This window comes from Austrofundulus limnaeus, unplaced genomic scaffold (assembly GCF_001266775.1).
Source record: "Austrofundulus limnaeus strain Quisiro unplaced genomic scaffold, Austrofundulus_limnaeus-1.0 Scaffold554, whole genome shotgun sequence".
Lineage (NCBI taxonomy): Eukaryota > Metazoa > Chordata > Actinopteri > Cyprinodontiformes > Rivulidae > Austrofundulus > Austrofundulus limnaeus.
This window is the reverse complement of record NW_013952956.1, coordinates 323719-338587: the sequence shown is the minus strand read 5'-3', so window position 1 is coordinate 338587 and position 14869 is coordinate 323719. Positions and strand designations below refer to the sequence as shown.

General features: G+C 40.3%; 1 protein-coding gene across 1 annotated transcript in view; it reads left to right on the top strand.

Annotated features, from left to right (window-relative positions):
• The window catches only part of rftn2 (raftlin family member 2), a 38117-nt gene that overhangs the window by 10915 nt on the left and 12333 nt on the right, over positions 1–14869 (top strand). Inside the window, exons 2-6 of the mRNA XM_014026434.1 lie at positions 5650–5830; positions 7394–7496; positions 7632–7806; positions 7911–8129; positions 11980–12086. Coding sequence (XP_013881888.1) covers positions 5650–5830; positions 7394–7496; positions 7632–7806; positions 7911–8129; positions 11980–12086 — 785 coding nt within the window. The remainder of the gene's footprint in view (positions 1–5649; positions 5831–7393; positions 7497–7631; positions 7807–7910; positions 8130–11979; positions 12087–14869) is intronic.

The following is a 14869-nucleotide window of genomic DNA, read 5'->3' as shown; positions in this document are numbered from 1 at the left end:
TCAGACCAGTAATATTTGGGGTCACAAGTTTTTGCCATGGATATTTTGTGGGTCAGAAGACAAAAAGTTTGGGAACCACTGTTCTAAATAATATGTAAAACATCATTTGGAAAAGGTAATTTGCATTTCTTCTAGAATATTTTTTAAAAACATTGTTTCAGTAAACATTGAAAGAAATTGGCCCTTGGCTTGGACCAAATTTAAAATTTTGGCTCCCTTTYCATCAGTTATTTTTTGTTAGAAGATTGTGTGCACAACTGGCAAAGAACAGAGTAAAAACAAAAATCCACATTGACATTTTTTTTTTCATTTTTATAATCGACTAGCTGAGTGTTAGCAAGTAAAATCAGTTATCTTCTTGAGCTTCATCAAGCCAAGCTGTCCTAAAAAGAATCAGTTTGGACTCAGATTTTCAGTGTTGGAGGATGTCATTACTTGTCCTTGACACGATTAAGAGTTTCTGGGACACAGTGACGGTCATCTACTCAACACCCCACTCACCATGTTTCCCCAGAGCTCCCAGGCAGTGTGGCCTCATTTTGCTCCAACAGAGGGGGAGGTTGGATGCAGGGCCAATCAAAGAGCTTGCAGTGGCTGAGGTGAATAAAGAGAGAAGGCATGTGAACACCTAACAGTTATTGATCTCTTTTCTGAACACTACTTACTGTTTTTCCATTTCTTTTGGTTGAACCAGGGCTGGGCGGTATGACCTCAAATTCATATCACGGTATAAACTGAATCCCTTCACAGTAACGGTATATATGGCGGTAGAAAACTATCATAAAAAGTAAAGATAATGTAATTTTTAGAGCTTTTTTTGCAGAAAACAAATCTTAATCAAACCCAGCATTTTCACTTTAATATCTGCCTGCCATACAAGGAGCTGCCTGCTGAACTTAGCTGCTCTGCTGCGCGCTCATCTTCGTTGCTGCATGCTCATCTTCTTCATCAGAGCAGAAGCCGACTTTACATTAGCAAGATGGATTTATGACTGAATGAACATCCACGTCTTTTTTTTATCATCTCTGTGGTGGGTAACAATATATAAAAACAAGTTTTTTCTCYGACAACTTGGGTGTGGAAAAAACAGTTGTTATTAAAGCTTTGCTCTGCACGACRTGGAGGGAGGGAGGAAGGAAATGATCCCGACGTAACTTTTCTACAGCGGGAGGAGGAAATTTTGAGGATTTATTCTCTTTACACGTTTTAAAATGCTATAATTTCTTTGTTTTATTTCAAACTCTTCCTGCTCAGTTGTCTCTGCACTAGGGCCGCAACAACGAATCGATAAAATCGATTATTAAAAGCGTTGGCAACSAATTTCATTATCGATTCGTTGTGTCGCACGATTTATGCGTCTCCCGCCATGTTGCGGAGCCGTTTACGTCACCCGCAAAGCGTTGTCAATGCTGGCTGACCTAAATAAAGTTTAGGAAGAAAAAAACTCTACCTGTAAAGATCCGCCCTCTCTGAATCCTCGAGTGAAAAGTGGAGACTTCGAACTTTAAACCAGTTTTTAAATCGTGTTGCCAAGTAGATCCGAAGATATGATAAAAAGTATACGCCACATTAAATTTTTTAAAAGACTGTCTGATATGATGCGAGCCACGTCACGAGGAGGAAGTGCTGGGGAGGAGGGGGGGCACATAAATCCACAGTTTGTTTCATCCTCTCGGGCCAAAAGTATAAAAACCCTCCAGTTTTTTCTGAGGAAGGCTCAAAGTTATTTGTTGAGCAGCAAAAAGGTTCAAGACGAAGGAAAAAGAAATAAATAAAAGACAACACTCCTGGTCTGACTCAGTAGAGGAGAGGGGAGGGGGGGCTGCTTCAGAACAGTTTACTGGGTCAAACAATGTTTTAGTCAGACAGAACCAAAAACAAAAAAGYAAAAAGTAAAGAATTAGAGAAAAATTATGAATGTTAAATGTAAATAAATTCTAATTATAATAGATTAATAATAGTTTTACATCTAAAAATCATATTATTTTAATCTATTTTCCTCATTCATCAACCTATTAATTTTCTTTTATGTTTCATGTAGGAGAAATACACTTTTTTTTTTCAGTCAGTATTTAATACAACTGGGAAAATAAATAGTTAAAATATTTATGATGTGTTTCTGTTTTTAATTCAGGAGATTATAAAAGAAATCCTTCATTTTATGAAAAGACCCTCTTGATTCAAGAGAAAACTCAGATTTTTAAGAAAATGGCTGCTTATCAATTAATTGTTAGTCAATACTGTATATAAGATAAATCAACTTCAGATTAATTAATTAATCAATAAATTGCATCCCTAATTTATACAGGAATGAAAATAATTTATATCTACTCATATTCATGTAATTAAGCATTTAATGATTTGGCCAATTAATCGATTAATTGAAAAAACTAATTGATTAATCGATTATTAAAATATTAGTTGCAGCCCTAGACATGTTTATTGGACATTATGAAAATACGGAACAAATCGAGTGCCGTACTGGTTCAAAATGGGATGCAGCATTTATTGGCCAAATAAAGGACRAWTCTGTATTTTAAGGGACAGGTGGCAACCCCAGTTGCGTGACGAGAATTTCATCATTTGGTTCTTGCAGTAGAAATGTYTGCTCCTCTTTAACGCATAAACTGGTTTGAATCAGTGTTGGTCAGAAGTTCACGTGCATGTGCTTACACACAAGCACCTGAACAGCAATCATTTTGTTTAACTTGTTAACCTGCGGGCCTAAACCTAACCTTACCTAATTTTATTACTGTCCTACTGTTCCTGGACTAACTATGCCAAAAAAAAAACTAGGCCACCAAAATAAAGTAACCTTAAAGGAATCCAAATAAACCTCCAAAAATTAGAAGATGCGTGCCACACCAATTCCATAGCTGTTGCAACTGCTTAAAGTAAACAAGAACATTACAATTTAAAACAAAGGAATTGCCATTATTCTAATTCAGCCTAAAATGGATGCTGCTACTGCATCAGCAACAGGTAGGAGGATACGACCACATTTAGACCAGTCCCTAAGCTGATGAAAATAGAACTACGTATACTAACGCCAAAATTTGCCAAGCTGACAAGGTTTCAGTTATTAACAGTGTCTGAGCCAATCACTTATCCTTGAAGATGATCTTTTTTTGTTGGTTGTGTTGCATGTTCTTTGCCTCTTGTCAGCTTTCTCTTTCACACGTTCACACATTCTCAAACTACATCCTTTAAAGCTGGTTGACTCAAAAACCTCCCCACTCCTTCACATCTCCTCTCTGCTCTGTCACCCCTCTTCTGTGCCCTCCTGTTTCTCAGCTCCTCTTAAACTGTTTATTTTACCCTGTTTAGTCCTCCCTACTTCCTCCCCTCCTTGTTTTTCTCCCAACTCAAAACAGTGGCCTCAGTGTTGGTCGATGGGCCGAGTGGCAGCTGGGAGGGGTTTGAGGACTGAAAACGGGGGAGGAGAGCAAAAGGCTGGAACAAAAACCTTGTTCAGAGGTGCTTTGGCGCGTCATAATTATCCACCGAGGTGATTAGGATGTTAGGTTGTGGTATTCTGTGATGTTGCTAATGTTGCACAAAGGCAGTTAACAAGGCATTGTCTATGCCATTAGGAAAAATATCTCCTGAATCACTGAATGTGTTTAATGAATTTTTTACAAAATTTTCATTGAGATGACATCTAGAACTGATTAACTTTTGAAGTCAAGATGGCCACCAAAGCAAAGTGATTTTAACAAACTTAAGCATGGCTATAACATCAAATTTAACAGATATTGAGCTAAGCTTTGGTGTAGTAGTACATGAGAGTTATTAACACATAARCACTCAAACATGTCTATCCAAAGTGAAGATGTTGGCTTGTGGTCAGTTGGTTATAAGACACCATTCGTAGTCCATGAATCACATCCCTCCCTGCTGCTGCATGACACAGGTTTCATCCCACTAGGGTCTCCRTTTAGTCCTTACATCTGCCGTTTGGCCACAAATCTGTCACAAATAGAGCATCACACTTTTTGACTTCTCTGTGCACAATGTCCGCACTAACTCCATCCAGGAGTTTTTGATCGTTTGGCTATTTTTATACATTTGAAAGAGTCATAGAGATAGATGTATTTTTTGATGGCCTTGGCCAAAATCTCAAAGCTATTTATGTTGCTGTCACGCATAACAGCCAGCTTCTGGCTTGAGTAGTTAACCCCTTGACCCATGTACTTCCTGGAGTAAATTTCCAGTTTGTGGTTACTTCCTGTCGCTTTATAGCCTGACCCACACTACCAGGGACYTCTAATTTGGGTAATAGACTGTTCAAACAATTAGACTGGTGTTTTGATTGACACCTCTCTTGACCAACTGGGTTTATCTATAGACTCTCCAGAGCACAAAATGTGGAACAAATGATTGATTAGAATCGGCCAATCAGCTCTKAGCTTCATTTTGACACCACAGCTGCGTGGCCAATCAAGTTGCCTTTTATTTAATGTATGCAGCTTTGGAAATGAGTTAAAAGTTCAGATCGATAACTTACAGTAACATAGAGGTTAGGCTTGTGAATTTACTCCAAAGGGGTTCAAGAGACTGTGATGGATTTGCAACCCATCCAGGGTGTACCCCGCCCCTTGCACTGTGATTGCTGGATATGGGCACCAGTGACCCCCCCGTGACCCTGAAAGAAGGAAGCAGGTATAGATAATAAATGTATGGATGGATGAGTTCAAGAGTAGAACAAATTTAGCTTGGGCTAGGTTGGGAAGTATTTACTCAGAGGGTCCCACCTGCCGCCCGATGGCTCTGCAGTGTTGGTAAATCCCTTAGGAAGTGCATGCTCGCTCTAGACCATGTCCAGTCCAGGGCCACTGGGTCCTGTCTTTATGGGAAATGCATCGTGGAGCCGACTGTTCCAAGAGACCGTTTGAGACAGCCTATAGATTGACATTGATTTAATTTTCCTCCTCCATCGCAGGACCTGGGATGTGACTATTGTGCACATGTACATCACCATGACAATGCTCAAACGATATATTGTGCAGCCCTAGATCTTAGTCTAAAACTCTGGCATGAAAAGCAGCAGTCAGAACACTTTTCTTCAACAAATGTTAGGCCTTTAAATAATGGTAAGCATTTGATCCATATGAATTGTTTAATGGTAAAATCTTATGTTTTATGAAGCCTTTTCCCTCTCAGGGTTTTTGGTTCTTCTACTCTACATGTTTGCAGCACTCAAAAAGCTTCATGCTTTTCCACACATCACGTTGATTTTAAATTCCTCTCCAGCCTTTATAGTGGCATTAAAGGCCACAGAAATGCCAGTAAAATGCAGCAATGTTTACTCAGCTCCAGCTTTACTTGTTCCACTGTGGTTCTTAATTCATAAATAACTAGAACACAGTAAAAYGACCCGTTTAGACTCTGCTGGACTCCCAGATCTCTGAGTGTTTGTTGGCGAGAAGGTGGGGGTTGAAGTATGAAAAGCTCCCTGTCATCCCTTCCTCACCCCTAATACACACTATCTACACACCCATATGCACATCATTCTGTTGTAAATTAGAAATAAATTTAGTGTCCAAACCATGTTCAGATTTTAAGTTTACTGAGGATGATTGACCAGAGATCTTTGTTTGTGTTTGYGTCTTTTAGAGATGTAAGAATATCACTTCTGTGTTTATGCAGGGAGCCGTCCCACGGTCCAGTATGTGTCCTCTCTGTCTGAGCTCCCCCAGGCCCTGCAACCTTACTACACACAGGGCTATGTCCTGGTTGCCCTGCATCCCATTATTCTGTCTGTGGGTCGGACCCAGTCTCAGCCCTTCAGCCTACTCTACCGCGCCATCCTGGCCCGCACAAAACCCAGGTATRTCAGAACTCACCCTTTGCCTTCAAACAAACTGTAAACTCTGGCTTTTAAATGAATTTGCTCAGTTCAGGTCTTGCTGTCTGGTTAGTAAAAGAAAGCTGTATCAGGTTCAATTCAATTCAATTCAGTTTATTTATATAGTGCTAAGTCACAACATACGTCGTCTCTGTACATTAAAAAAGAACAATCTAAAGAAGAAGCCAGCAGGCTGTGTTGAATCACTTCATCACAGTCTCCCATCCTGAGCAAAYGGTGGAGAGGAAAAACTCCCTGCTAATCAGGAAGAAACCTCCAGCAGAACCAGGCTCGGGACAGGCGGCCATCTGCCTCGACCGGCTGGTTGAGGGACAGGAAAGAGACACAGGCAAACATAGAAGAACTGGTCCAGGACTGGTCCAGGTGCACCTTCTTCTGGAAAATAGACAAAAAAAACATGTTATTTATAGAAATAATTACAATAAACGTGTAGAGAAGAGAGACTAAGGACAACAGCAGAGTGAGGAAATGTGCTCAGTTTGTGCTCCAGCAGTCTAAGTCTATAGCAGCAGAAATGAAGAATAATTCAGGAAACCTAAGTCTAACTATACAGTATGATTTATCAAAAAGGAAAGTCTTCAGTCTAATCTTAAAAGTAGACAGAGTGTCTGCTTCATGGACAGAAACTGGAAGTTGGTTCCACAAGAGAGGAGCTTGATAACTGAAAGCTCTGCCTCCCATTCTACTTTTAGAAACTTGAGGAACCACAAGTAAACCTGCAGTCAGAGAGCCAAGTGCTCTGTTAGGAAAGTATGGAACAATAAGATGTTTAATATATGATGGAGCTTGGTTGTTAAGAGCTTTGTATGTTAGGAGTAATATTTTAAATTCTATTCTGAATTTGACAGGGAGCCAGTGGAGAGAAGCTAAAACTGGAGAAATATGATCTCTCCTTCCAACTCTCAKTAAAACTCTAGCAGCAGCATTTTGGATTAACTGAAGACTTCTTAAAGAGTTATTTTTTTGGAGCCCAGATAATAAAGAATTACAGTAATCCAGCCTAGACATGATAAACGCATGAATCAGTTTTTCTGCATGATTGTTGGACAAAATATTTCTAACTTTAGTGATATTACGCAGGTGGAAGAAGTTGGTCCTGAKAACATTTTTAATGTGGGGGTTAAAAGACATGTCCTGATCAAAAATAACACCAAGYTTCTTTACATTAGAACTGGAGGCCAGATTAATGCCATCCAGAGGAGGTGAAAGGCTGCAAAGTTGATCCCTAAGATGTTCAGGTCCAAAAACCATAACCTCAGTCTTATCTGAGGTCAGCTGCATATTTAATACTGAGGAGGAGGGGGCAAAGATGCTTTGGTTTGACTTGTGTTAGCTGTATGTATTGGGAAACAGAGCTATTTTCCTGTCTAGCCAATTCAACAGCTYTTTCTGTGACGGCTGCATTTTGAACCTGCTACTAGGTTGTTCAGTTTAATGACCGACCTARGAGCTCCACATCAAAACAGATTCTGCTAAATGAATTTTACTAAAATCTAACAGTTGTCTGTGTTTGTATGCTTGCAGCAATCATACAGAGTCTATGAGCGTACCAGTTCTAAGGGTGGAGGAGTGGCCTTTACCTGGRGACTCGCTGACGAGCGACACGGTGTGGGCGCTCATCGACAGGGTCAGACACCTTCACACCAGATTATTTAGACTGATGTCTTCGAAAAAAACTTTTATTTCCTTGTGATTKAAGGAACACTAAATAATCATAAAAATCTGTTAAGCTTTACCCAAACTTCAGGTTTGTCCCCTGCAGGTGAACAGCAGTGCACGGGGSGGCGTCCGATTTGTTGGCTCTGTCCTCCAGCAGATCAGCAGCATCACCAATGGTCGAGTGCATAGTCCAAAGAGGAGCTGTCGATCCCCTCCACACACACCCCTCCAAACATCTTGTGGAGACAGAGAGTTAGAAGACAACACCTACAGTCCTGGTGAGAGGCTGTCTGTGTTCTGATTGGTTGAAGTTAACCTCAGAGCAGGTGATCAGGAACGATACAAGTTAACATTAAATTCTTATTTCTACTGTCACATCTAGACTTGAGACTTCTGGTTTTCTTCCACTCCTGGGCTCCGGGTTGTGCTCCTCTGGACTCACTGGCCTGTCAGTACCACCAGGGGGCACTCTCCATGCGAGTTTCCAGAAAAGGCCATGTGGTCAGCGCACTGGAAGCTGATTGGCTGGAGCTGACTGCCAWCTACTATCGCAAAGGCTGGTCTCTGGTTGACTCCTTTGTATACTGGGATACGCCTAAAGGTTGGTGTAGCAGTTTGGGATGAAAACATAGAATTTGTCTCTTAAAACTGGGTGAATTTTTTTACCCAGGTCAGTAACTAACAGTTCTCATCTGATCTACAGTCCAGTCTCAAGTTCAGGATCAGCTCTAAGATCTGAAAATAAGCTTAGAACCATTAAACCCTATCAGAAACAACTCACAAAACCATCACTAATTTAAATTCACAAGAGCAAACCCTTATTATGGATAGGTACCAAATTCGATACTTTTTTAAGTACAGACAGAATTCTGTCGGTACTACCGAGTATGTATTCACGTAACATCAAATGGTACCAGTTTCGGTACCTAAACGCATCATTGCGACCGTATTGGCGTAAGAGTGGTGAGTTTTCCATGCTTGTCCTGAACGCAGCATTGCGACCGTATTGGCGTAAGAGTGGTGAGTTTTCCATGCTTGTCCTGAACGCAGCATCGCGCAAGAGCATAATGACGTCAGCAGCCGCTGGTTCAGTAGAGTTCGGCGTAGCATGAAAGTGAGCCTCGCCGCTAGCAGCTCCTGGAGTGAAACTAACTGAACAGACCGCCTCTGAATTATCTGGTAAATAAAGTACCGCCATTTTCTTTAYTTCATCCACCATTAAACAGAGACCGGCAGAGGAAAACAACAGAGAGGCTTCCTGACAGTCCGAACGCGTCTGACCTGAAAGAGAACAAGCAGCTAGCTTTAAAGCATTGGGTGCGTTTTGGATGCTCAAAACGTAACTTGAATACCGTTTATTTATTTTAACTCTATCCTCTTTTGCTTATTTGATTTAAACTTATTTGCTTTCCATTGACCTCCATCACACATTTTTTCTAGTGGGGAAATGACATCAATAGAAATACATGGAGCTGGATTTTAATCTGTGCAATAAGACGAAACAGTCTTGTTGTTTTCAAGAGTTTTCACTTTAAAGAAATAAGTTAAACAACTGATGTTACATTATAAAGAGTTGGATGTTGTCTTGATATTTGTTAAATTTTATATATTGAGAAATATGTTTAAAAAATAGTTTATTATTAAAACAACAAGACACACAAAGTACCGAAAATTGGTACCATTAAGTACCGGTACCGATTCCCAGATACCGGATATTGGTACCTAATCGATTCAAATGTCAAAGGTACCCATCCCTAGCCCTAACATAAACTCAATTCATACCTAAGGGCTAACCTTAACCCCTGACCCCTAGTTAAGGTTAATATGAGGCAAGTAWCTGTGAGGTTAACCTTAGTGCATATGTTCAGGGTTAGGCAGTATCAATTACATTATGTCAACTAGACACTGGTCAGAAACACAATTCTAAACCAGTCCAAAAGGGAGAGAGAGGTGTGTGTGTGTGTGTGTGTGTGTGCGTGCGTGCGTGCGTGTGGACTGGTATTCTCTACATTGTGGACAGGATTTTTGGCATATACACCTATTTATGGGGACCTGAGTCTAGTCCCCATAACGGGAAATGCCATTGGTGRGTCGGGGGTTRGGTTTAGGACCAAGGTGTGAATTGAGTTTAGGTTAGTTTTAGGGTCAGGTACCTGTGAGGTTAGGGTTAATTCAATTCAATTCAATTCAGTTTATTTATAGCGTCAAGTCACAACATACGTTGTCTCAGGGCACTGTCCATGAAAGAACAACAATTTAAAGAAGAAGCCAGCAGATTGTGTTGAATCACTTCATCACAGTCTCCCATCCTGAGCAAACTAGCAGATTAGGGTTTGTGGTCAGGGTTAGGCTGTAGAAAATAATGGAAGTCAATGCCAGGTCCCCATAAAGATAGCTGTACCAGATTGTGGGTGTGAGTACATGTTTTTTTTTCCGGGTGGGGATGATTTTTGGCCATTTTCCTAATACACACACCCTGATGGGGACCCACTGTTCCTAATGGGGACAAAAACCCGGTCTCCATTGGCAGAGATACCATTTGTGGGTGAGGGGTTGGGTTTAGGATCAAGGTGTGAATTGAGTTTAGGTTAGTTTTAGGGTCAGGTAGGTACCTGTGAGATTAATTTTAGGGTAAATAGTCAGGGTTAGGATATAAAATTACCAACTAATGAATGGAAGTCAATCCACGGTCCCCACGGGGTTATAAAAACAAGTGTGTGTGTGTGTGTGTGTGTGTGTGTGTGTGTGTGTGTGTGTGTGTGTGTGTGTGTNGTGTGTGTGTGTGTGTGTGTGTGTGTGTGTGTGTGTGTGTGTGTGTGTGCTTAAAACAGCAGTGTCTGGATCTGTTATATGATGTGAGTGTCAGCTGCTCAGCAGAGAGACAGGAAATGAGGTTGGTGAGGTTGGGAAAAAGCTCCAAATATAGATCCAGTGGGAAAAARAGAAGACAAAACAGGAAGAAGCTCATTTTTGTGTGTAGAAATCTTTAAAGAATGGGAGAAGAAAAAGACTTCCCGCATCTCAACCATGTCACATATCAACTTTGGTAATAAACTGGTGAAAAACCTAAAACAGTTCAGCTGTAAATCTGCTGTAAACTACAGGAAAACCYGATTACTATTTCCTGTAGTTTCTTGTTTAAGCAGTTCTGTTTAGGCTTGATGATCTGCTTTTGAATTCAGGCAAACAGAAGTTTCTGAGTAACAAAAGACAAAAAAAACTTTTATTTATTTACAGAAGACAGTATTAATAGTCCAGTATTAGCGAGGACCCTACTTTCTGTTCTTCCACACAAAAGCTTCTAACATAAATATGATAACTGTCTTTATCAATACATAATCTTGCTTAGAAGAACATTTAAAACTTTATTAAATCGATCAAGTTGCAGGATAACAGCAAAGGGACTTAAATAAGTTGTATTGAAAAACTTTATATGCTAAAATATTTAAAATATAATCCCTCTAAATGAAATAAGATAACTTAAAGACAAATATGTCAGATTGGCAAAAGAAAAATTGCTGTTTTAATTTATTTTGTGCTGTGCACAGAAAAGCATTCTTTTATACAAAATTATATAAAGACAAAACCATCTTTTCAGTGTGAACATTTAGGAGCTTTATCACTGTATTCACATTTTCTGCCGYGGTGTGGGACTGGGAACAGCTGACATYGATCCATACGCACAACTTTATGCAGCAATAAATACTGCGTCTTGTGGAGCTGAGGAATCATCACAGCTGAGCTGTTCTGAATTAAAATGCTGAGTTGACAATGTTTTTTTCTCAGTTAAAATTAAAAATGTTTCTTAGAAAATTCACACACGTTTTATTTTCCTCAGCTGTGTGTGCGCTCTGCAGGCCTGCGCTCTGCGTGTGTTTCCAACTACGTGACAACAATATAAACAGTTTACACTTTACAGACTGGACTGAGGTTCTTTGATCATTTTTAGGTTGATCTATTTTCTTGTCTGAGGTTAAATGATTTTTAGTCCCTGAGTTCAGTTTCATGATCGTTCGAGTTTAAACAATAAAAACTCAAACTAAAATAAAAGTCTAACACCGTGTTTAGACACTCCTTACATCCAGAAAACACAACAGAGTCATATTTCTGTGGATTCAGGTCAGATTCATGACTTTGTGGGTTAAAACTGTCAACTGAAAAACTTTGCGTGGCTGCCGCACATTCTCACGGCAGGTGAAAACGCAACGTTGGTTTTATACATCCCAACGTGGGCGTAGAACCTGGCGCACGCAACTTTTTTGTGCGTACGCACCGTACATGGGGCCCCTGGAGATGGTACAATTTTTAATTTGACTTTAAGCAATAATATAGACCTTCAAAGTTAGATGGGGTAAATAACATTAAATAATATAAAAAAATATATATTGATAAAATTTATTTTCTGAGGGTTTTTGCCAAAACCTTGACCAGTTAGTGTTTGTGTGTTTTAGGCGAGCCAGTGCCGAGATCACTGGAGGGATTGTTTGTTTACGAGGAGAGAAGCACTGCCACACCTGCGAACGACACCATCGTGGTGGAGCAGTGGACCGTCATCGAAGTGAGTCCTTCTATCCTTAATGTGTGTCAGACTTTCAGGACTGGTTCAGGGTTCAGAACCAGGCTAAGGCTGGTGAAATTTTTGTTGAACATTTTGTTGCTTCATATTCAAAAATCTATTTAATTCAAAAATACTTTATTGATCCCAGAGGGAAATGAGAAATGATCTGTGGTCAGTTGGGTGGGACATTTCTGTCCCTGTTAGTTGATATTTTCTTTGATGTACTTTGTCATCAATGCTTGTTCCCATACAATGATGAGCTTTGATCTCTGCATTTGACCCATCACATGGGAAAGTAGARTTTAGAGGGGGCCTAAAAAACCCAGACTTTGCCCAAAGACCAAACCCGATTCAACCCAACTACCATATTTTTCGGACWATAAGCCGCGACTTTTTTCCTGAACTTTGAACCATGCGGCTTATAGACCGGTGCGGCTTATACATGGATTTTTTTCTTCAGCCACCAGGGGGCTCTTATGCTCTATTTGCTTCAACCACTCGCTTCAAAAAAAGAAAGGAAAAAAAGAAAAAAGCCATCGCTTCCAGAGCCGACTGTTGTACCAGGAAGCAGTGATTTAAAGATAGTCAATGGCCAAAAACTCATAAAAGGGGATAAAACAGACATTTTTCTCTGTGGAATCTGACTGATAAAAACCTTGGAGCTTAATCCAGGACCAGTTTGTGGATAAACGTCGAGTGAAGAGCCGCGGACTTTTTTTTTCCTCATTGCACTCCCCCGGGAAGGAATCCCATGCAGTGACGAATGCTGGAGCGGGAGGGCTTTCCCACCACAGCTTCAGAGCCAGCATTACCCCGGGAGGACAGCGACACAGAAAGCAACACTGAACAGATACCGCTGTGTGACGCAGCTTTTCTCAGCTTGTTTAACTCCGACACTGAAGAGGAGGACTTCGATGTTTTCAGTGCACCGGAGGACGATGAATGAGACGTTTTGTTGGACCAGAAACTGTTAAAGAAAACTACCAAAATAAGGTCAGTTAAATGAACCGTATTCCTCCAAACTTTAATTCTTAAAGGTTTGCTTTTTATGTTTTGATGTTGAATTCACTTTTTTGACGGCAAATTTGGGTGTATTTTTTTTTTTATGTTGGGGGTGCGGCTTATAGTCCGGTGCGGCTTATAGTCCAAAAAATACGGTAATTAATTTTGATTAGAGAGACAAGCCTGAAGTAAACCTGAAATACTTTAATTAACGTATTTATGCGGGTTTAATGCAAACCCATCAAGCTTAAAGAGACTTAAAAATCTGATCCTTGTATAAAATACTGTCCTTAATTTCAAACAGACCAGAATTTTTCAGTCCTTGCACCCTGTGGGTGAGTTTGTGGCTGCAGAGCAAAGGCTGCAGCAGCGCAAGTTCCGTGGTGCTGAAAAAGTCTGTTCCAATCTAACAGCAGTAGCTCGCTGTCAAATTAACAAGATGAGCAGCTTCAAAGAGCTTCTCATGGACATGCACCTGACATCCACGTCTTATTTTTATCTCTGATAAAAAATGTTGAATGTGTTATTTCTCTGCGGTTAACAAAAAAAGGCCTGGCCCCACTCTGGGAGTACATCTACATTTTTATTTTTAACACCGTAGAACAAAAGCTTGGAACCCAAGAGGATAAAAGTGGAAGGGCCCCTCCTGGCCACCCTCACTCGCAGCTCCCCTGTTAATTGACAGGTTTTGTTCTACTGAGGAATGACAGCTTGAGCCTCAGCACTGCACATACTGTATCTGTTAGATRCCAGAGACAAACAGAGATTTGGTTTGTGTGGTTACAGGAGAGACAAGGTTTGTATATGATACAGGGCTCTAGACTAACTTTTTGCACTGGTTGCACCAGTGCGCCTAACATTTTTCCTTAGGTGCGCCAGTACAAAAGTTAGGTGCACCCAAATTTGCAAACACATCACATTTACCATTGATGTTTAAATGGTTCACTTTTTAAAAATCATTGTCCATTAAGGCAATATTAACTCACAAATAACTTTTAATAACTTACTGAAAAGTAATTTTAAAGTGATTCTATGACCTGAAATTTTAACTTAAACATCAAGATCAATGAAATGAAAGAAATTCTAAGTGCAAATGTTTATGGGTTGAACATTTTATAAACATCTTAAACATTTCATGGTTTTGTCTTTTAGACTACACCTGCCCTTCAGATGGACAACTCCTGTAGTTTGGCCTTCAGGATCTTTGGCCTTGGCTAAACCAGAATGATGAACAGAGAATTATGATTAACATCAGAAATATTACTGATATTTATTAAATGAGAAAAAGATTTTTAAAATAATGAAAATAACATAACGTGGAAAAGTCTTAAAGTGTAACTTACCCCCCTGTGAAAAGATAACTCCGCCCCAAGGCGAAATTTGAAAAATGCACAAAGTGGGTAGGGGAGTGCGTGTGGGTGGGGAAGGGGGGCTTAGAGAGTGGAGGTGTGGCCAGGACGAGAGAACATGACAGCTAGCATTAGCATAATTGATGCTACATGGAGAGTGACCACAGTATCACAGACAGTTACATCTCTGAACGTCTGAGGTGGAGGATTTTCACACCACACCAGCCTCGGACAGAGGAGGAGGAGCGCTCCGACAGCCTGACAGAAAAAAATAAAAGCATACAGCTGCAGCTGCTCATCGCTAGTTTAAATCAGGAATAAAAGTAGTTTACCTGTATAAAGAGCCCTAAAAACCCATAAATTTTGCAAAAAATCCTTACAACTCGCACCCGCGGGGGTGGGGGGTGGGGTGTCAGCTACAGACATGAAATC